The sequence below is a fragment of the Euleptes europaea genome, chromosome 3 (genome assembly GCF_029931775.1).
Source record: "Euleptes europaea isolate rEulEur1 chromosome 3, rEulEur1.hap1, whole genome shotgun sequence".
NCBI classification, from domain to species: domain Eukaryota; kingdom Metazoa; phylum Chordata; class Lepidosauria; order Squamata; family Sphaerodactylidae; genus Euleptes; species Euleptes europaea.
In genome coordinates, this window is record NC_079314.1 from 39,050,512 (window position 1) to 39,074,370 (window position 23,859).

The 23,859-nt window shown below is 42.7% G+C and overlaps 1 protein-coding gene across 2 annotated transcripts in view; it reads right to left on the reverse strand.

The window, feature by feature from the left end:
- The window catches only part of SEMA3A (semaphorin 3A), a 181,502-nt gene that overhangs the window by 111,213 nt on the left and 46,430 nt on the right, over positions 1 to 23,859 (reverse strand). For both annotated transcript variants that reach the window (XM_056845996.1, XM_056845997.1), the window contains exons 2-3: positions 16,861 to 17,018; positions 8,432 to 8,494 (exon numbers count right to left, since the gene is read on the reverse strand). In XM_056845996.1, coding sequence (XP_056701974.1) covers positions 8,432 to 8,494; positions 16,861 to 17,018 — 221 coding nt within the window. The remainder of the gene's footprint in view (positions 1 to 8,431; positions 8,495 to 16,860; positions 17,019 to 23,859) is intronic.

Below are 23,859 nucleotides of genomic sequence, written 5' to 3' on the forward strand. Positions count from 1 at the left end.
AAATCAGTTAATCAGGAAGGGCCTGTTTTAACTGAGACAGGAAGCAATAGGTGGATTTTGCTGCAACAGAGACCAGGTTGTTCTGCCAGCAAGTAGATAGGGAGGATCGACTTACCCTTCCTTCCCTGTGACATCTCCATTTTTGAAAGAGAAAGCCCTTCACAATCTACAATGCTTTTTTTTTCACAACGAACATACTGAGTTTCTAAGTTTCAAAGTGTAAAATAAAACTACAGTCTGGATGAGCATTTTTTTCCCTTGTGAGCCTCGTTTTGATTACTGTTTTTGTACTCCTCACAAGGAAATAAAGTATATCTGGAGTAAAATCTTGGGACAATCGAATTAGCTATCATTTGGTTAAAAATGGAACAGCTATGCAATTTATTAGTTTAAATTAAACAGCATTACAAGATGGCAATAACAGAGGCGCTGCCAAAGGACAAATATTTACAGAGGTTCTGATCAACATAAGAATATAAGAACATAAGAAAAGCCATACTGTATCAGACCAAGGCCCATCAAGTCCAGCAGTCTGTTCACACAGTGGCCAACCAGGTGCCTCTAGGAAGCCCACAAACAAGACGACTGCAGTAGCATCCTGCCTGTGTTCCACAGCACCTAATATAATAGGCATGCTCCTCTGATACTCGAGAGAATACCTATGCATCATAATTAGTATTCATTTTGACTTGTAGCCATGGATAGTCCTCTCCTCCATGAACATGTCCACTCCTTTCTTCAAGCCTTCCAAGTTGGCAGCCATCACCACATCCTGGGGCAGAGAGTTCAGCAATTTAACTATGCATTGTGTGAAGAAATATTTCCTTTAATCTGTTTTTAGTCTCTCACCCTCCAGCTTCAGCAGATGACCCCCCATTCTAGTATTATGAGAGAGAGAGAAAAACTTCTCCCTGTCCACTCTCTCCATTTAACATTTAACAATTTTATAGACCTCTATAATATCTCCCCTTAACCACCTTCTTTCCAAGCTAAACAGCCCTAAGTGTTTTAACCGCTCCTCATAGGGCATTTGCTCTAACCCCTTCTCAAGCTCTGCAATATCCTTTTTTAGGCATGGTGACCAGAACTGTACACAGTATTCCAAGTGTGGTTTCCCCATAGATTTGTACAAGGGCAGTATGATAACAGCAGTTTTATTCTCCATTCCTTGTCTAATTATGGCCAGCATGGAATTTGCCTTTTTCACAGCAGTTGCACACTGGGTCGACATCTTCATTGAGCTATCCACTACCACCCCAAGATCCCTTTCTTGTCTATCACTGCCAGCATAGATCCCATCAGTGTATATGTGAAGTTGGGATTCTTTTTTTGCCCCGATATGCATCACTTTACACTTGCTCACATTGAATCTCATTTGCCATTTTAATGCCCATTCCTCTAGTTTGATCCTTTTGGGGCTCTTCACAGTCAGATTTTGTTTTAATCACCCTAAATAATTTGGTGTCATCTGCAAACTCACTGTTCACCCCCAACTCCAGGTCATTGATGAACAGGTCGAAAAGCACCAGTCCCATGATCATGTGCTGGAAGAAGGCTCCTCCAAGAGGAGATGGGAAGGCTGACTGAGTGAAGAAGCGCAGGAGGCCTGCTCAAGAGAGTTCAGAACAGCAGCTTCTCAATGAGACAGAGTTGCAAAACAAGGATGTTTAAAAACTCATTAAAAAGTCATCAGTTCTTCACAGGCAATGGGGGGGGGGTTATGGAGGACAGCTTGTTAGCCTTTTTTCTGCTCTACTGAATGCCAAACAGGTTCTAAAATATGTATCATCACTGGTAGGATGTCAAGCATATATTTGTTCCCATTTTAATGGCATACATGAATGCAAAGCTTTCTTGGACTTAGGGTCTATAAATAGCAAAATATTCCAGAGATAGGAAAAGTCAGCTTTTAACCTCAGTGGTTTAGTGGTAAAGAGCAGTGGTTTGGGGCAGTGGACTCTGATATGGAGAACCGGGTTTGATTCCCCACTCCTCCACATGAGCGGCAGAGGCTAATCTGGTGAACTGGATTTGTTTCCCCGCTCCCACACACGAAGCCAGCTGGGTGATCTTGGGCTAGTCACAGTTCTATTAAGAGCTCTATCAGCCCCACCTACCTCACCAGCTGTCTGTTTGGGGGAGGGAAAGGGAAGGTGTAAGCCGGTTTGAATCTCCCTTAAGTGGTAGAGAAAGTCGGCATATAAAAACCAACTCTTCTTCTTCTTCAATTCATAATCCAGGCATTGAAAAAGTTTCTCCTAATGTAAGAATCCTTCTCTGCATGGCATGATGCTAATTTACAAACAAAATGTGCCATGTGGCACAACATCTGTCCTTTTCACAGTTGGCCTGATGCTGCAGGAATCAGCTTCCTTGGCCACCACATGCATGCAAAGCACTGAAAGGAAGCTACAGCCTCCAGAATGGGTAACCGCTATCTAGTCTGTTCAGACATCATTTTTCTCTCAAAATGGGCCTGCAGACTGGCAGCAGGGGCATTCCTCACTTCCACCACAAGGAGAAGTGAACAACTGAATGAAGAGATCCCATGATAATTACAGGGGCAGATTTCCCATGATGCCATTCAGTTCTCCTATTACTGGGTTGAGGGAGAAGACCAGCCTGCCCAAATATATGACCCTGTTTCTGATTGCTCCCTGTGAATCATCTGGGGTGGGGAGAGGGATAGATGAACAGAATCTAAAGAGACCCTGTCTTTGACAGCCACTGCACTTGTCTCTTCTTCTGTAACTGTGGCATCGCCAGCTACAACAACATGCAGCATGAAACAGAACTGGACGGATACACCACCGGGTTCTTAGATCATGTTACATTCAGTCTTTTTGGGAGGTGGAAGATTTTTTGGTAGCACTTTGGGTGAAGCACAGCAGACTGACTTGCCTCCCCACATCCCTCTCCATCTCTCCCCAGTAGGGCTGCCAACTCTAGATTGGGAAATTCCTGGGTATAAGAAGGGTGATCCTACTTTACCTGAAAATTTCCGCCCCATTAGCTTTTATCAGTCTTGGGCAAACTGTATTCGAAGCACTTAGAACAGCGTATCCTTAGATGGGTAAAGGATAACTCCATCGTCGGCCCAGAGCAAATCGGCTTTTCCAAAAATAAATCAACTTTGGATCACTGTCTGATTCTTGCCTCACTTACAGAAAAGTATATGAAACTGGGTAATAAGAAACTCTTTGTTGCTTTCATTGTGTTTAAAGAGTACCTTTGACTCAATCATCAGAGATAAACTCTGGTCTAAGTGGATTACATTAGGAATTGATCTACGTCTTTTATTCCTTTTTAAAAAATTACATTCATCCACAACAAGCCAAGTAAAGTACTCCTCAAATGGCGGTTTTACTGAGAAAATCCCATCTAATAAAGGAGTGAAGCAAGAAGCTCCCCTTCTTTTTAATTGATTTCTTTCAGATTTGGCTTGTGCTTTAGAACCTATCAATGGTGATCCTCCAAAACTAGGAGGTAAAGCAGTACCTATCCTTCTATATGCCGATGACACTGCTATTTTATCCTTTTCTAAAATTGGACTCAAACGTTATCTAGGGGCCTTTGAGAAATATTGTCATCTAAACCTTCTTAAAATTAACTACTCTAAGACTAATGTCTTAGTTTTCTCAAAGAATTGGTTGCCCTCTAGCTGACACATTAGTAAGGCCAAAATTCAACAGGTAAAGAGCTACAAATATCTGGGTATTACCTTCAATTATAACCTTAAATGGGCAGTACACAGAAATAGGCTGCCAAACTAGGGAGAATCTCTTCATGTCAATTGAAGTCATTATTCTTCTATAAGGGCAATCAATTTGTTCCTGCCGCAGTCAAGGTATTCAACTCCAAAATTTTACCCCAGACTTTGTATGGTATTCCTGTTTGGGTCAATGCTTTTAATCATGATTTAGAATCTATTCAAGCAAATTTTTTTAGACAAATTCTGGGTCTCCCTAAATGTGTTTCTTATTATGCAATTTGCTCTGAACTAGGCCAAAATTTGTGTGAAACCAAGGCTTGGTTATTAACTATTCGATATTGGCTCAAACTGTATTTTAGAACTGAGCGTGTCGTGGTTCCCTTTTATCACTGTTGTTAAAAGAACTTCACAATACCTCCTAGGACTGTATAATTTTGACCAAAATAAGATCTATCGGAGTTTCCTTGGAAGATTTGGCTCCAACTACTGAAGCCCACATTTTTAAAATTATAAAACAACGTTTCTTAGATATGGAGCTTTAAAAGATGCACCCAATCCAACCTTATGTTTGCTCTTCAGCAATGTTGGGTCTTATGAATAAAATTGACAATATCCCCCACTATTTTTATAATCTGGATATCCCTATCCTCCGTAGAGCATTCTCTCTTGCTAGGGTCAATGCTTTTCCATCAAGAATGCTTTATAGAAGGTACCACCAAATCCCAATACAGGAACAGATTTGTCCCTGTGGTTCCAACTCCCTGGATACAATTGAACATATACTGTTTGACTGTCCTCTATACGAAAGATCCCGTGGGAAATGGTTAAAAACTTGGTTATATTCAAAATATCACCTGTCTACTAAAGTAAAATGTCAATTTTTATTGAATTATTCAGTACCAGATTACTAAGGATGTTGCCAATTTTCTAGTGGATGTGATGAAAGTGCAAAAACTTGCAAGCTCTGATATTTGATTATATTGCTGTTTGTTTTATTTCACTGATTTTAAGTTTTATGATCCCTTTTTGTAACAATTGTAATAATTATTATGCCATTAAAAGTTTATGATGATGATGATGATGATGAAATTCCTGGGGATTTGGGGGGTGGAACCTAGGGAGGGCAGGCTTAACAGAAGGGAGGGACCTCACTGGGGTATAATTCCATAGAGTCCACCCTCCAAAGCAGTGGTGTCTATAGTGTGGTGATCAGTTGTCATTCTTGACATCTCCAGGCCCTTCATGGAGTATGGCAACCCTATTCCTCAGCCCTTTAAAAATCCCATGACACTGCATTAAATTACTACAGATATTTTGGGGCAACAGGCCTTCTTGTGCTAATGTAATTTGTGTACTCTTGGGCTTCAGAGTCAGACTGGGCTCCAAAGCAGAATTCATCTAGTGGAGAGAAATGATAGCATTTCACCTTGTACCACCTCAAACACAATGTTTTCCAAATGAGTTACTTCTTGTATTCAGTGCTTGGTAATCAAGGTCAGAGAAGTCATAACATGAGAAACCTACCAAGCGATCCGGATAAACTTTGCAACCAGGACAAACATTTGAATAATTCATTACAGCTGCTACACATTTAATTTATGAAGTAAATTTTTAAAGTATTTGTAAGGGTCTGGGCGGTAAAAAAGGAAGGAAGGATAGAAGGCATGGGTTTTCTGTGGGAAACCGGTCATAGATGCAGAGCGTAGGAATATCTTCACCCAGGCATAATCATCACTTGCTGACTTTACTATCAAGTGGAAATGGGCTATCAAAAATACATCTCCTTGCAAGAGCCATACTATTTCATTGTCAGCACGAAGCACAATGCTTTTCAATGGAGTCAATTCACATATTTAGTGGCAAGCCATCAAGTGTTAAATACATACAGGTGTGTACAATTCTTGAGGAAAACAGAAAGGTAAAGACAGGTTCAGAACAATTACACTCCTCCTTTGTTTACTGGATGCCACAGGACACCCTAACTGGTTTCTGGACCTTTAGTCAAAATTGTCTATATGCTTTACAAGTTTTCTCCAAATCCACAAAATGGGAACTTTCCCCCACCCCTAAATGAAAGCTGAGATGTTGGGGGGGGGGGGTCACAAACCTTTTAGAAATCCATATTTGTCCATCTATGGTACAGCTCTGGCGTGTTAAGTGTCAAGACCTCTGAGTATATCAGTTACATAGTACTTGTGATTGACATCAGAGGGGAAGAAATCGTTCAAACTCCAGCAGAGTGAAAATACAACATACCACCCAACAGAGTTACAAAACAGACCTTTTGTCTCAGGTCATGTTTAAAGTTAGCCGTGGGGTTCACATCAGCTACGTATGGTTAATATACATTTCATAAGAGCCACGCAGCTGTTGCAGCTGGCCTATGGCAAGGGAATGACAGTTTTCAACACGGAATTGGCTGTGTCTTGAGATAAATAATCACATAGTTTAAACTAAAAGCTGCTGTAACATAAAATCAGAGGGTATTCCTGAAGCACTGGGCAACCACAAATATGAACGAGCTATCCAAATATATTGATAAGGATATTCAAAGGAATCTTTCTACTCCATCTCTTCCTGCTGAGATATTCTTTCCCCTCTGAAAGATATTCTTTACCTTCTAGCTCTGATACGTCAACTTCAAGGAACAAATGCAAGCTGATGGCTGAAACACTTGAGGAAACAACCTATTTTTTTCCCTCTGAGAAACCTCAGAATGATCAGGTATTCATTTCTGCTATTTTTAGGACTGACTGACACAACAGGACTCAGTCCACTGCTTCTGCATTTTTACTGCAACAATTGAAATGTGCTGGATTCCAGGAGTGTATCACAGAGCGAGGGCTGGTTAGGTGATACATCCCTTCTGTGCATAGTGGGGAGTGGGATACGCAGAGCACTCCCTACCTGCCTGCTTAGCTGGCTCCTCTGATGCCAGCAGGCATCCATTACTGTATCATCTAATTTGGTAAAGGGATACTCCCCACATGAGGTTGATATGCTATACTTAGGATTTAACTACATACAAAGCCCTACAGGCATCTAAGTGGATGATATGGTATCACATGGCCTGCTGGTGTCGGAAGGGGGCCCAACATGTTTTCCCCTCTTCCTGCTCCAAGCAGTCATACAGGAGCAGATTGCCTGAACCCCACAGTGGCTCCCACATTTTGGAACTGAGGGAGGCTTCTGCCTCATTAGATCCATATTTCTACCCGGCGACACTACCACCATTTTAGAGGTGAACTTGGACCATTTAAAAATGTTGTGAGGGCGCAATCCTGATCAGGCCAGCAGCGCAGTGGGACCCCATGATCTTTTTCACCCCCACACTATTTCAAGTGCTGAAACAGTCTCCTACAGCTGTTTCAACATTTGAAAAAGCAAGTGTGTGTGTGTGTGGGGGGTGGGGACAAGATCACCTGGTCCATCTTTAAATGGCCCAAATTCACCTCTAAAATTGTGGCAGCATCCATGGGTCAGACCTGTGGATACTGTAACATCTAGTTTGGCCCTGAGACAGATAGCTAGCTAGATAGCTAGATGATATTGTTCTTACCCACCTCAGGTCCCCAATGAGCGAAAACGCATGGTTGCTTTAGCATCCTTTATTCCCTGTTTCAGCCAGGATTTACCCAGGGTCGAAAGCACGTTTGGTGAAATGCATGCGTTCAATCCTGGCTGAATCCTGGCTGAAACAGGGAATAAAGGAGGCTAAAGCAACCATGTGTTTCGCCCTACCTCTCCTCTAATGTCTTACAGAAGATGCTTTGATCTTGTATGTAAAGATTCTGTTCCTCTGCTTCCACACAAGTAAACTGTGCCTCTTTCTGTTTTAATTCTGACATAAAGTGGTAAGGACTTTAAAATATAGCAACAGTAAACTGTCCACTGAGGAATAAGTTTAGTGAACCTGTTTGAACTTATGACCTGCTACAGCATTAGTATACAGACCTGCAGCAGCTGCCATTATGAATATTTTAGTGAACTATTTCTAAATATCAATATCAATCCTCGGATAGATACACTTGGGGGTAAACTCCTCTTTCTTTTCTGCTATTGTAAGCACAATGATTTCCCCTTTGGCCTATTCAGAATGTATTCATTTTCCTTGTGGTTAATAAGTGTTCCACGTCTCTTTTTCCTCTCCCAGTCAATACTGTTACCATTTTCAGTCAGGTTTCTCTCCAACAGTTGGATTATATGGGAGGGGGAGAGAACATGGATGGAGCCCTTGCAAATGAATGTATGCATAAAATAACTGTTTTCTTTTTCTCTTCTTTTTTTGAAAAACCATAATGGGAGGGGGGATTAACATCACTTAGGAATCAATGTGTTCTTGTCAGGGAAGACCCAGGAGGCTTTCAAGGCAACTTCTTGACATTAATGAGGCTTGTTGCATTCACAATGGTCTGTCTATTCAGTGCTCACTGCAAATTGAGGACCTCAGTCATTACAGAAATGAGGTCAAACTTGTAAGAGCCCTTAAATAAGGGGACAATTATGTACTCTTTCCTTTACATGTAAACCTACCCCCACATACAGGTTTACACGGGGAGAAAGAATAAGCTGCCCATGTCTAAAGCTACTATAAATAATTCTTAAGGGGGAAACACCATGCTTTAAAATTTAAAAAGATGAAAGTTCATGAAATATTTACTAGCTGTACAAAAGAGGGGGGGGGTGTGAGATGAAGAAACTAAAAATATTGTCACTTACCAGAATATCTTTTCCAGCCCACTTGCATTCATCCCTATGGGCAGGAGAGACGGGCCAAACAATCTAAAGAGGTAAAATAAAAATCACTTAAGGTCATTTTGTGCTTCAACAATTTGTATACAATGCTCCTTGCCTGGGATCTCACTATTTCTGAGTAAAATGCTCTCTTTGATATTATGATGGACCTCTTTTTGTTTTAATTATTTTTTCTTCCTCACCAACTTATGAAGTGTCTTTTTGTTTTCTGTCCCACACATAAGATGGTTAGGGAATCCAGCAAAAAACATCTCTTGCTTTATAAAAGGCAGGAATATGGCAAAAGAGAGGCTTATTGAAATAAAAACTCAAAACAGTTTTATTTGTCTCTTTGGGGGGGGGGGTAAATGGAAAAATCAGGTTAGCAAGGAGGTTTCAGAAAATAAACTTGGCTGGTATCAAAACAGAAATGAGGAAACCATAAAAATAATTGATATTTTGTAATCAGGATGTATCTGATATGGTAGTCAGACAGGTTTTGATACTTTGTACAAGTGGTGAAATAGATTTCACTTAGCAGCCACTGCCAAATCTCCAAATCTCATGTGGAACTCAGAGGCCACAGCGAGGGAGTCAACTAGCAGGTAAGTGAGGGGAGAGAGGGGCAGAGGGGATTCTTTTAAAAAATGACAGCTGGGCTGAAGCAGCCCGAATCATGCCAAAAAGTGGCATGATTTGGGATCCACTTTTCAGCTCCCTTTAAATTGCCACTTTTTTTTGGTTTGGCTTTGCCGAATGCACACCCCTAGGTATCATGGAGTAGCACAGCTTGAGGTGAAATAGGAGGGCTGGGTGCAAAGCACTGGGGCTGCTCGAGGGAGCACCTGAGCCACTGGCCAGTGTGCTCAGAACCGGCAATGGCAGAGCTTGGAGCACAGAGTTGGGAGACACTGAGGGAACAGTTTACATGGCACTATGCAATATGGAATGGCTAGGACTTGGGGAAAGTGCCAGCCCTAGTGAAGGTACAAGTGGGTGAAATGAAGAGAGGCTGGAGAAATTAGAGAGAAACTCCTTGAGAGGACAGAGGGTCATAAAGCTCCAGGGGTGAAGATCTCCAGAGGGCTGCAAGGAAGGGCATTGGACTCTGGAGATGAAGCCGTACTGAGAACAGAGAGAAACTGGTGGGAGGGTACAGAAGTGTGATGAAGGGCTGGGGAAGTCAAGAAGAGACTGAATAGTGTTACATGTCCAAGGAGGAGCAAGGGATTGGCTTTGCTAGCATAGTGGCAACCCCTGGTCTAAGGTCATTGTAAACAGTGACAGCACCCGACAAAATGGTACAGAAGGCAGTAGGTCATGAGCAAAAAAGGGGACAGCTTTCCCCAGTGATTCGTGGTACCCTATGAGCTCACATACATGTCCTCCATGAAGCTATAATTAGCTATCAAATGGAATGCTATCAAATGTTCAGCGAGCCCTCCAGACACAGGGGATGCATAGGGGGTGGCCCTTTTCCACCCTGACTTTGGACTACTTTGGACCATGCGGCTATTCCCCTGTTCTAATGGCCATTGTCTTTGTGCCAATCATTCTATACAGATCTACAATTTCACCTGATTAATTTTCGTTATGGGTCCTTCTGGAACATCTGTTTCATCTTTGACCGTAAAAGCCCAAAGACCCTCTTAGTGAATAATTCAGATATTTCAGAAAGCTTTTAGGCATCACATCAAGAACAAAATATGATCTCCAAATAATGCCAGGATAAGCTTCTGTTAGGAGCCACTCTTGAGCTAGAAAATATTTTGAAGTGTAAGGATGTGTCACTGGCCACCAAAACTAGATTAATTCATGCCATCGTATTCCCTATTACTATGTATGGGTGTGAAAGCTGGACAGTGAAGAAAGCTGATAGGAAGAAAATAGATTCCTTTGAAATGTGGTGTTGGAGGAGGGTGTTACGGATTCCGTGGACTGCCAAAAAAAAAAATCAGTGGGTTATAGAACAAATCAAGGCTGAACTGACCCTAGAAGCTAAAATGACTAAACTGCGGCTATCGTATTTTGGTCACGTCATGAGATGACAAGAGTCACTGGAAAAGTCAGTCATGCTAGGAAAAGTTGAGGGCAGCAGGAAAAGAGGAAGACCCAACCAGAGATGGATGGACTCAATAAAGGAATCCACAGCCTTCAATTTGCAAGATCTGAGCAAGGCTGTCAAAGATAGGACATTTTGGAGGACTTTCATTCATAGGGTCGCCATGAGTCGGAAGCAACTTGACGGCACTTAACACACACACACACAGGAGCCACAGATAATGTAATCATGACTGAATGATTTTTTAAAAACTGTTTCATGATAAAACAAGGGAAATTTTATTTGGTAAAATACAGCGGATTGTAATGAATCTAGGAAAAAAATTAATTATACGATTCAAAGGTAGCTCTAATTTTTAAGTTCTCAAATCTGAGGATCTGGGATGAAATTCCTGGATTCAGACTTTTGGGCGGAAAGTTTCACGAGCACTGATGCTGTCAGAAGGTTTATTTTTCTGGCTTGATGCTGAGATGGGTGAATGAAAAAGCAGATCAGAGTGACAGTGGGAGAGAGAATGTAATTGTCCTCTGCCCTGGCCAGTAAGGCAATTCCCATATGCAAGAGGTTTCTGCATGAGTGGCCAACCTGGATGCAAAGTTCACAGTGCTCACTCGGGCTCTCAACTTGCCGTTTGCTGCTGCAACGTGTGGGTGCCACTAGCATTGACAGCATTAAAAGATCATCAGAGGCTGAGAACTGCAAAGGAACAGACTTGCAAGCCCCCCCCCCCCGCCCTGCCCCTATAGGCTGGTCCCCAGGAGGCCAGAAGACCCTGTGGCCATCCCAAGTCTCTGCTTGGTGATGCTACCTCTTTATCGCACTCCCAGGGTGGGTACCAAAACAAAACAAAACTGGATAGCAACCAGTGACTCTGGGGCTATCTCCGACTAGGCAGATCTGCTTGGCTAGTGCTCTGGATCGGTGTTGATATTTAGGGGCTCCATCTAGTTGGCTCCTACCAGCTAGAACAGGGATGATCTACTGTGACTTCACAAAGACCTGCTATCACATTCCAGGGATGACAAGCTTGCCCACTGCCCCTCCCTGTCACTGCACCTTCAGATAGCAAGACTGAATGGGTGTGGTGTGGTTACAGAGATCAGTCTTAGAACATTCAAAATACAAGGAAGTTTAATAAATGAATTACAGATGGTCTGCTCAAGCATCAGGCTGAGCAAGTGGACAAGAAAAGATGCAAACGTGCAGTTTTCTTTCCCACCACTCAGTGCCTACCACTCAGTACTTATCTGAAACAATGTTTAGTTAGGACAGGTTGGGATTATTTGCAGTAAAGTTCAGTATTACCTTAGTTCTCTGGGTTGGGACATCTCCCCAATGCCCCTCACCAAGTGTACAAGATGGAGTCCCTGGATAAAGACTTAGGCCTGCATGGCCTGTGCCTCCCTGGTCAGAAACTGTAAATTAAGGCATACTCTTCTCTGTGTCCTGGGAATCTGCCCTTCTTGCTTCAAGAGGAAGCATTTTAGCCAGTAGGCTATTTCCCTCTCTGTCTCTTGAGTTGTGACATACTAGCAAAGTGTGAGAGTCAGCGTGGTGTAGTGGTTAAGAGCAGTGGTTTGGAGCAGTGGACTCTAATCTGGAGAACTGGGTTTGATTCTCCACTCCTCCACATGAGCAGCGGATGCTAATCTGGTGAACCGAGTTGGTTTCCCCACCCCTCCACTTGAAGCCAGCTGGGTGACCTTGGGCAAGTCACTCTCTCTCAGCCCCACCTACCTCACAGGGTGTCTGCTGTGGGGAGGGGAAGGGAAGGTGATTGTAAGCTGGTTTGATTCTTCCTTAAGTGGTAGAGAAAGTCATCATATAAAAACCAACTCATCTTCTTCTAAACCCACGGTCCTGCTTCAGAGTCTTTAGCACATGTAAGCATTAAAGTACTCTGCACCTGGGATTGATGGCTCATCCTGGGCTTCCTCATTTTTGCCTACTATGAGCTTACAACTGAGTTCTGACTTGTAGACAGAGTGTAGTCTCACTAATATTGGGGTGAATTCTAGGGTGGAGGGCATTTCTTCACAAGGAACAGCAAGGAACACCTCTTGCTTTCATCTGCACCTTGTGGGCTTCCTGAATGCAGCTGGCTAACAGCTGCCGAAAAGGGATTCTGGACTTGATAGTCTGATTCTGCAGGGCTCTTATCTCTATTGGAGGCTAAAAGTTGCTGTGCATGTCAATCAATCAATCAAACCTTTATTGGCATACACAATACCTGCAAGGAACATAATCATACAATTTTACTCAACAGAGCTCGTCTGTTCCCGTTTATGGTGTCTTTCGCGGATCCACATTGCATATTGCAAAAACTTGGCTACATGGTCAATTGTGGCCACATCCTAAGGAAGGCTACTTTGAACTCAACTGGGTGCCATTCCCTACCAGCGAACAATGGTTTGATGAACTTAAGGTGGATACTCTGATAAAGGGGACAGTGGTGTGCATGTCTAGAAATGGTCTCTGTGTGAATCAGCCTGAAGTTCCCACATCTTCAGAAAACAATTTTTTCTATTATAGTAGCACTTTTCAAAAAAAATTCCAGATGTTTTCTGCATTATACTATGAATCCTACAGAGAATCCAAATAAATAACCAGTTTCCTTTATGCTTGTTCTAAAGAGAATAGAAAATACTCTGCTCCATTCTGATCCTTATCCTTAGAGAATACAAAGGAATACCCTTGTCTTCTTTCACAGTAAAAGTCCCAACATATTTATGACTGTCATTCATGGAAGCTAACAGGCCAAAAATCATCACGAAACAAGAAATAACTTCACCAGTACTGGTTAAGCTTATTTTGTTCATTTATAGACTCTGTAACTGATTCTCTCTGTCTTCCAGACACACACACACAGACACATTGCAGCATTTGGCCCAAACAAAGTAAAATTGTTATATTTTTAATTTAGGGTATACCACATGTTCATTAGGGGGGAAATGATGAATGACCTTTAAGTTTTAAAACACACGCACATGCACTGAGGAACACGGCTGAAACATACATTAGCTTCTAATTTAAGTCCACCATTTCTGGCCAAACACACGTCTTGCCTCTCGAGCAAAGTTCTCTTCCCAATCTGTCATCCCTCTATTTGTGTTCCATCTATTACATTTTATGAACAGCAGGAACACACTGTAGGGAAGGCGCCAAGGTCAAGAAGGGGAGAAATCAACCAGGGCTCAGAGTCCAACCTGTCCCTATCCTTCTCTTCTCATCTCCCTGAGTTTGCTTAGCAATTGAATATTAAAACTGTCCATTCAAAAGTCAAGAGAAACTGAACACATGAACACATGAAGCTGCCTTCTTCAGAATCAGACCCTTGGTCCATCAAAGTCAGTATTGTCTACTCATACTGGCAGCAACTCTCCAGGGTCTCAGGCAGAGGTCTTTCACATCACCTACCTGCCTAGTCCCTTTAACTGGAGATGCCGGGGACTGAACCTGGGACCTTCTGCATGCCAAGCAGATGCTCTACCACTAAGCCACGGCCCCTCCTAACCGATGGCAGTTGCTATAGGGCCAGTTTACACATGAAAGCTCCCATGTAGAAGGAGCCTACCCTTCACATTATCAGTCTATGGCAAGATGGTAAGCAAATATTATGGTCTCTATGTCGCACCAGCACTAAACACAGCTGCTTTCAGTGGCATCCCATGTGGGAGTAATAACATGAGAATCAGTCCTTAATAAGTCAATTAATGTTTCCTAGTAGGAAATAACAATCAAGGATTCTTCTGGTATGAGTTCTAAACCCTGAGCAGGATTAAAACTAGGGATGATGATGAAATATTCCTGGGATGGATTTAGCAGACAAAATTAGTTCTTTGTGTGCCATTAAAAAAACAAATTAATCACAGAAAAGAGCTCAATTGAATGGATTTTGTGCACTGTTTTTGTTTTCAATGTTGCAGCTCATGGGTACACTTTTCCTGGGCTTTAAGAATATTTCCAGATCTCGGCAAATACTGGAGAAGAGTGTTCTGTCCCTACCCCCCGGTATAACATTTTGTGAAGTCTTGGAAGATTTTTGAACGAATGCTCTGAGAGTAAACACAGAATGAACCCCAGTCAGGATAGAGTTTGGGAATTCACTGGTCCCTAATCAGAAGTAAATCAATGCTTATATTTGAAGAGCACTTGTGCTATAATCCAGTTGCAGAAGCACTTGGTCACACCAGCTGAAGTGGCAAGCTCTGCTAGGCAAAGGGGTAGAAAGGGGTAGAAGGTGTGCCCCAGTGGTAGAAAGACACTTGGAGAATTTATGTAGTTGCCCTAATGGCTCTCAATACCTCCCCCTCCACCCCTACAAAAGCTCCTTGTAAGGCACAAGTGCACTGGGGAAAGCTTTGTCAGAGCATGGGTACAAGAAGAAGAAGAGTTGGTTTTTATATGCTGACTTTGTCTACTACTTAAGGAAGAATCAAACTGGCTTATAATCACCTTCCCCTCCCCACAACAGACACTCTGTGAGGTAGGTGGGGCTGAGAGAACTCTAAGAGCTGTGACTAGCCCAAGATCACCCAGCAGAAGTGGGGAAACAAATCCAGGAGTGGGGAAACCTGGGTGGGGAAACAAATCCAGTTCATCAGATTAGCCTCCACCGCTGATGTGTAGGAGTAGGGAATCAAACCCAGTTCTCCAGATCAGACTCCACCACTCCAAACCACTGCTCTTAACCACTACACCACACTGCCTACACCACACTGCCTCTCCACTACAAACTGCTGGTAGTCAACACCCATTTCCTATCTTGATGGGATTCATATACACCTTTGATGACAAAAAAAATACTTGAAGACCCTGAGATTCTCACACCCATGCTTTCTTCAAGACTGTTGGCATTATGTGTCTAATTTCCAAGCCTGTCCCCACTTCACAAATTTAAAAAAAAAATCAACTCAACAGGGCTATGGAATATGCACAGGCATAGTGGAGTAAAAAAATCTGAATGGCATTGTGGATTGCTATAGCAGCCTAAAAATGGTACCAGAGAACAGCAGCAGATTAGTTGGGGGTGGAGCAAGACTGGGGAGAGTTGATGAGGCAAGGAATATTGGTGGGGTGGCCAGCCAGAAAAGGGGATGGGGGGAGGGAGATTGGTAGATGGATGATAGGGGAAAAGCTCAGGGGAGATAAAGGTGGGGAATAAATGTTTTGATAAATCAAGTGGGGAAGGTGTAGGGTGAGCAGTTGGGAAACAAAATTAAAAGATCAGTAGGGGGAGTGATGGCGGAGAGGAACGTGAGGGCTGAACAGAAGCAGAGACAGAACAGGGGGAATGCAGCCAAGTGACACTGAAGGAAAAGGGCACCTAGGAGAGAGGGAATTCGATTTCTCCACCATTCCAGTCCCCACAGTCCCCAGCTTGTTGAGTTTAATCCACAAATCACTTCAACTGAAATCCTTACATATAAATAAGCACAGTTTAATTGAAACAAGAGACACTAAGCAGATTTAAGTGCATGCATAAAGTCTTATGTGCCTTTAGGGGCACATTACTGGCTCTTAGTGGATTTTTTCCCAGAAGTATCCAATTTTATCCAAATCCCCATTATTTTGCCCTCCTGACCATTGGAAGAAAAGGATTTTTTTTTCAGTATCCCAGGTGGTCCAAGCAAGTATTTCACATGGCTTGCACTAAGGTGTCATCAAAACTAGAGATGTTAGACTTTCCTAGTGAAAATTCCCGTCAGTTTATAGAAATTGTTTTTGACTTTCCTTGGAGCTGCCTTGAGCCAACAAGTAATCATTGATAAATATTTTAAATAAAATAAAAAAAATCTTTTTATCAGATATACCACCCAATGAGGAGCTTCTACATTTGCTTCAACCTGTACTAATTCAGAAGCCAAATTACTTATATGAGGGAAGTCACTGTAGTTATTTAGGAATGCAGGAGGTGTACTAGGAACAGACTCAGGGCACTTTTATCTATCATTGCTTCTGATGTTCCAACCCTGGCACAAATTAAACCCTGACAAGGCCCACACCCTTCACAGATGTAGGCTGAATGGACCACCTGTGTCTAGGATATGCCACTTCAGGCTGGACACTGGAGCTCAGGGGACTTAAGGTTTCTCTGTTTAAAAAACACATTCACATAGAAAATTAGCTATCCAGAAGAAGGGTTCTAGCCTAGCCTTCTTCCCCAAATGCCAATTTTCTAAGTTTAGATACTGTAAGAACTCGGGGAGGGAGCTGAGGAGGTATCAGCCCTGACCTAACCTGCAGACTGAAGTGGAATAGTCAAGACATGGGTAGAAAGCATGAGGGAGAAACAGGCAATAGCTAAAGGATAAAAAGTCACTTTGAAAAGTTATACAACTTTTGACATTACCTTTTGATATTCCTTGATGTTGACTAGGTTGAAAGAAAATATGTGATCCTTTGCTCCAACGTAGAGTCGACTCCTCTCCTCATCCAAAAGGAATGTGTGGTAACTGGAGCTATTGGCCAGACCATTGAAAGTGACTAGATTGTTTGAGTCAAACATCTCTGTGGAATGAGAGACAAGAAGATCCTGGTTAATTTCATGAACAGTGACCACCACCTCAGTCCTGAATAAAAATAACCAAGTGGAACACCATGGCATCATTTTTACAATCCTTCCCCAATGAGAAAAAAATAGAAAGCCCAAGAAACCATAGATGGTCATCTGTAGCATCTGCACACATGTTATGGTGCATTTTACCACATCTGCACCCATTTAGAGTTACAGGAAGCAAAGAAGCTTAAAACTCCCCAACCATGTGTGCTAACACTACAGACCCTGTAGCAATATGCCCACCAGGGTGTTCAAAAGCAAACAAGCTTTAAACTTGATTTCTAAGAGTTATGTTATAAATGTTCAAAAAAGCCAAAATGAAAAGAAAGCAATACAGAAGGATTGCACAGGATTAAAAGACTCAATAAGCTTTTACTCTGACAGCATGAATGCGGCCTTAATAAAGAGTGTTAACAACTCTTTGGCATAGCCCAAGAAGAATTCATTCTTTGTGAGAAAACAACCAATGGGAGTGTATAAAAAACTGGCTAAATAGAAAACAGAGTGGTGAGTAGTGATATATCTTTAATGAGATAATGAAAAGAATGGTTAAGAGTTGTCTGAACAGCCTCCTTCGCAAGGACCCTGCATTAGGGATGCCAGCGGACTCCAGGTGGGACCTAGAGTTCCCCCAGAATTACAGCTCATCTCCAGACTACAGTTGCCCTGGAGAAAATGGATGTTTTAGAGGGTGGACTCTATGGTACTGTACCACGCTGAAGTCCCTGTCCTCCCTAGGCTCCATCCCCAGATCTCCAGGAGTTTCCCAATTTGGATCTAACCGTACCCCCCCCCCATCCCCTGCTGATAGCTGGGGGCATCTAGCAACCCTACCCTGTATGCAGGGCCAGCCTCACGGATAGGTTTAGGTGGGCTCCAGCCCACCAAAGAGAGCTGTTGGTGAGCCCATTGATAGTGGCGGCTTTTGCGAATGAGGGAAGGAATCTGGAAGAATGTGCTGAAGGCAGGGAAGGGGTCACCTCTTTCCCAGCTGTCATCCACCCCTTCCTTCATGCCTCCCCGCTCTCTGCTTTCTACACACAGCATTTGCTCTTGCGCATTTGGGAGGAAGCATGTGACATGTATTTGCTGGTGTTTTCCACATCTCAGTTTCAGCAGGATATACTAAAACAAAGGACAAGATTGCCCATTGGGAACAATGGGAGAGTCTTGAAGCCCCTATGGATATAATGGGATTAAGGGAGACGGGAATGCATGGGCTGCACTGAAATACATTACAACACAAAAAAGTTGCAATGAAAATGTGGAGTGGATTTTGAATGAAGACGCAAATAGACTGCTCTGGGACAGGAATGACAGCCCCCAGAGTGGAATGACATCCCCTGGGAGTATCAGAAATGTTCTGGGCTTGGAATGACAGACTCCTCCCCCAAGTGGAATGACAGCCCCTGGGAGTAGCAGAACTGTTCTGGGCCTTGAATGACAGGCTTCAGAGTGCAATAATGGTCCCTGGAAGTATCAGAAGTGCTCTGGGCCTGGAATTACAGCCACCAACATTCCACTCTGGGGCTGTCATTCCAGTCCTAGAACACTACTGCAACTTCCAGGGGCCATCATTCCACTCTGGGGCCTGTTTAGGGTTGCCAACCTCCAGGTACTAGCTGGAGATCTCCTGCTATTACAACTGATCTCCAGCCAATAGAGATCAGTTCCCCTGGAGAAAATGGCCGCTTTGGTCATTGGACTCTATGGCATTGAAGTCCCTCCCCTCCCCAAACCCTGCTCTCCTCAGGCTCCACCCCAAAACCTCCTGCTGGTGGCAAAGAGGGACCTGGCAACCCTAGGCCTGTTACTCCAGACCAGGAATTTATGTACCTCTATGTACATATGATAGTGAAAAGCTGACACAGAGCTGAGATGGCTCGATGCTACTTGTTGGAGCTTGGTGAATAAAATTCAAAATCTAGTTTTGACTTTCAGTCCTAATGAATTGGGGATTTTTCGATTGGTCTGTTTAATTTTTTTTTTAATGAACTAGCATGGCCCATGAGATCTAATTTTTACATTCTATGTGTGACCAAAACATCATGCTAGCACATTCTTTTGCATGTCGTAACAAAACACTACCCAGTAATGTCCAGCCTACAGCATATACTATATTGGAACTGAAAAGTGATTCATGAGAACCATTTGATGATAGTGTTAGACATGGACCTTTAAGGCTAGGTTTGAAAAATTCATCACTCAGCCTTAATCTAGGCTCACTGTGTAATCTTGACCAAGTCACTATAGATTTTTCTATCCCATGACCACTGACTCCTCCCCTATACTTGCTATCAGCCTATCTAGACAGTGCATGATGTGCACAATTTTCGCACCAAGTAGGCAAGTCACCATGTGGTCAAAACACCCATCACAGACACCACTGTCTATAGTTCTAATGATCAAATTTCCCACTACCAAAAGCCCCCTCCCAAATCACCCTGCTCACATTCTAACTTCATAGTCACTTTGGTGTGCTGACAATCATTTCAATATGCTTATTCCTTTTGAATATTCAATCAGCACCTTCTGTAACATCCATGGGCCATTGGAAGGGCATGATAACACAGGGTCAGTTATTAAACTTGCATTAATCCATCCCACAAATTCTTCTCCCTTCTCCCAGTAATTTGTTACAGTGCCTTAGCTAACGCTGTTTTTCACACCTGGCAGCCAAAACTTCCACAAGCACCAAGAGACAGCTGAAATGCTAATAAGTCATCTTTAGTTCAAGGAAAGCTGGCCTTCAGAACAAAGGCAGTTTTACAAGACACACTGATCACAAAAGGGTTAGTAAAGACTAATGCCTTCACAGGGCCAGTGGAATTAATCCTGCTTGATGGAAAGACCTTACTTTGAGGATGGAGACATGCTGTGAACATGCGTTGTGCAAACAATTGCCACCTGTTCGTGCCATCATTGACTGGTTCCCTCCATTCTCTTCCTAATAATGTAACTCACAGTGACCCAAACTGTACTACCTCACTGGCTGCCGCTTGACAAGGACTCTCTCTGGAAAATCAATTTGCTATTATCAGATTCAACATGCCCTCATTCCTGTCATCATGAACTTTTCTTTCTAAAGCTGTGATCATTGCCCAATGGGCCACACATCCTTCAAAATACACCACATAAAAAAATCTACCAATGAAATAATTTTAGTTGATTGGTCTGACTTTCATTTGACTGGCAAGTTTAAACATATATATTACCAAACACACAATGTAGAAGCCTCTTAAAAAGAAATTTTTTTTAAAAAAGTTGCTATATATTGTTTGAGAGTAAGGTTGTTGACAGTATTTTATTTATTTAAACTCCATATTTTATAGATATAGATTTTGCTGTCAAGTCCCAGCCAACTTATGCCAACCCCAGAGGGTTTTCAAGGAAAGAGACATTCAAAGGTGGTTTGCCATTTTCTGCCTCTGTGCAGCAACCTTGATATTCCTTCGTGGTCTCCCACCCAAATAGTAACCAGGGATGACCCTGCTTAGCTTCCAAGATCTGATAAGATCAAGCTAGCCTGGCCTATCCAGGTCAGGGCCATATTATCATAGCATGCCAGAATCAGAACAGCCACAAAAAGAAGCCCTTAATTCTCAAGAAGGATTGCCAGGCTGCAGCCTGGATTCTCTGGGAGCATTTGGGGCAGGGAGGGGAGAGAACAGGCATGCTGGCATAGGGGTTTTGCAAATCCTAGAGTACCCTCCCCTCTGACATGGTGTCACTTTTGGTTTTCATTGTGACATTGCATGCTGGCACTATGCTGGTATGCTCTCATCAGCTTTTCAGGTGCCAGTGGGCAACACCAGGGTTTTCGAGGAGGCCTCTCGCTTAGGGGTGTGCACCCCTCCCCAAAAAAAGGTTGGAATTTTTTTGGATCCAAGTCTATTAGACCTGCATTTTTTTCAATATTTCTGGAAGAAAAAAAAACCAAATACCCATACTGGTTTGGATTTTTTTCAGTCCCCCCCCCCCGAATATTTCTGGCTCCATTATAGTCTATAGGGAATCTTTGCAGGGCTCTGGGGAGCAGTTTTTGTTAAGGCACCAAAGTTGGAGCATAGCTGTTGGTGACTCTCCTTAGAAGAACCCCCAAGGTTGGTAAAAATTGGGTCGGGGGTCCAATTTTATGGGATCCCAAAAGGGTGCCCCCATCCATCTGTTTTTTTCCAATGTAGGAAAATTTATATCTAGTGTTGCCCTCTGGCGAAGCATAGAGCCTCTTGTGTGAGAACTGTCCATGTATTTCAAGAGAGCAATCTTCACCATCACTCTTGGTCTTCTCTCCTCCAAATATGCCCCTCTCCTTAAACCTTTCCCACATAAAGTGAGTTTTCCAGATTCCTAGCTATCTTAATTACCCTTTTCAGAACCTGTTCTAGTTTGTCTGAATCTTTCTTAATGTGTGTATACCTGGAACTAGACACTGGATTCCAGAGGAGGCCTGAATAGCACTGACTAGAGTAGAACACTTACACATTATCACTAATTGAAAAATTCACAATATTTTGGGCTTTTGGAGCTAATTTGTTTGCTTTGAATAAGGCTGCTTCTGGCACCCACTTCTGAATTGCTTTTGTACTGGTTGGCAAAGTTTAAGGCGGTCAAAATATCACCAATCAATTCCAAAACACCTGGACAAATCCCAGTATTTACCTACACAATTAAAATAACTTAATCATACCAGCATTTGGTTCCAACATTCTACTGCTGCTTGCCCAGAATTACAGATTTTTATTGTAATTGTCCATGTTGGAACTTGCTTAGTTCCACACTCATAGGCTTCTGGTTCCAGTAATTCCACCAGCACCAGCACTTTGCTTCCTCCTTGGCATATGTCTTCTAACATCTGATAAAAGTTGAGTCAAGCAACATTATTGGGCACCGTCAGAATTTCTTCAAATGCATTTGATATTTTCTCATTTGAATATTCCCTTCTTCAATTCCCCAGCTTTTGTTTTACCGACAGTATGCCCACTAGGTTCTTCCCTATGGCATGCAGATACTTAACCCACATTGCAAATTGGGACAGATGTTAGGCTAAATGTAATTTCCTGGTTCCCCTCTGGACCCCTTTTTAAAATCAGTGTAACATTTTCTACTCTACAGCCTTCTGGTATAGTTGCCGGGGTGTTTTTTTTTTTTTTTTGGACAAGTTATATATACGGGTTAGTAGATCAAGAACTCTCAGGTGTATGCCATCAGGACTCAGAGACTTATTAGTTTTTAATGTTCCCCATAGGTCTAGGATTTCATCTTTTGTTACCTCAATTTGACTCAGCTCTTCAGACTTCATTCTGAAAATAGTGGCTGTGTCCTGGTTACAGTGAACACAGAGGTAAAGAATTCATTAAGAACAGCATGGTGTAGTGGTTAAGAACAGCATGGTGTACTGGTTTGGAGTGGTGGAATTTGATCCCCTCTGGTTTGCTCTATGACCAACTGCTCTCATGCACTTTCATATATAATACCTTGGAACCTTATTTCTACAAATTCCTAATATGGAATCTAATATGCAATGTAATAGGACTAGGATTGCAAAAATCTGAAACATGTAGAAATCTAAAACAAGGCAGAAGTATTAAATCTGTTAGGTTAAACAAGCAGAAAATGATATTACAGAAATCCAATGCAGTAAGGGAAAGATAACATATGCCTCACCACTAGTACATACTGTATTTTTTTTTAGTCATCAAGTCACAGCTAATTTATGGTGATCCTGTAGAGTTTTCAAGGCAAGAGATGTTTGGAGGTGGTTTGCCATTGCTTGCCTCCATGTTGCGACCATAGTATTCCTCAGAGGTCTCCCATCCAAATACCAGCCAGGGTTAGGGCTGTGTGTATGTGTGATTTGCCCAAAGTCACCCAGAAAGCTTCCATGGCGTGAGTGGGGGTTTGAACCTGGTTTTCCCAGGTCCTGGTCCTACACCATAACCACTACACCATGCTGGCTCTCCGGTACATACTGTATGCAGTAGTAAAATCCACAGATGTGTGCCCTTTATCAAAACATTGTCCTGAACAATTCCGTTATAATATAGCCCTACCCCATCTATAAAATGGCCTCCTGAACATAGTTTGCAGAACATCAGAAGTGTGGGGGCCTCCTCAGGAAAGCCGCCTCAGGAAAGGAAAGCCATTCTATATAGTGCGGGCCACAACAGAGAGTGCATGTGTATGGTCAGTTTTTCATCTTGCCCATTTGCAGGATGGCAACTGCAGGGGGCCTTGTTCAGATGAACGAAGCTGTTGTGGTGGAGCAGATCAGGAGAAAGGTAGCCCTGCAGGTATGAGGGCCCAAGGCCATGAAGGCTTTGTATGTGGTAGCCGGTACCCTGAATTGAACTCAGTAACTGTTGGGCAGCCAATGGAGAGACTGCTAAATTACAGATGTGCACAATGGGTAAAAATGGTATTTTCCAGATCCAGATATCAGGTAACTGGAAAATATCGGTATTCCTGGTTATTTGGGTTCTAAATACTGGTTTGGTATTTGGATCTGGGATTTTCCCCCTGGGATTCCAATATTATTTGGCTCCATTATTCTCTACAGGGAATCGTTATGGAGTGCTGGGGGTGTATTTATAAGAAAATGGCACCAAAATTGCAGGGGAACTGATGGTGCCTGTCCAATAAATAACCCAATAGTTTCAAGTGAATTGGATGAAGAGATCCATTTCTATGGGCCCCAGAATAAGGTGCCCCCAGCCATCCTCCATTGTTTCCGGGGGGGGGGGGGGCGGCGGAGAGGATTCCATGCTTTCTGCATGGCAGATAGCCAAAGAT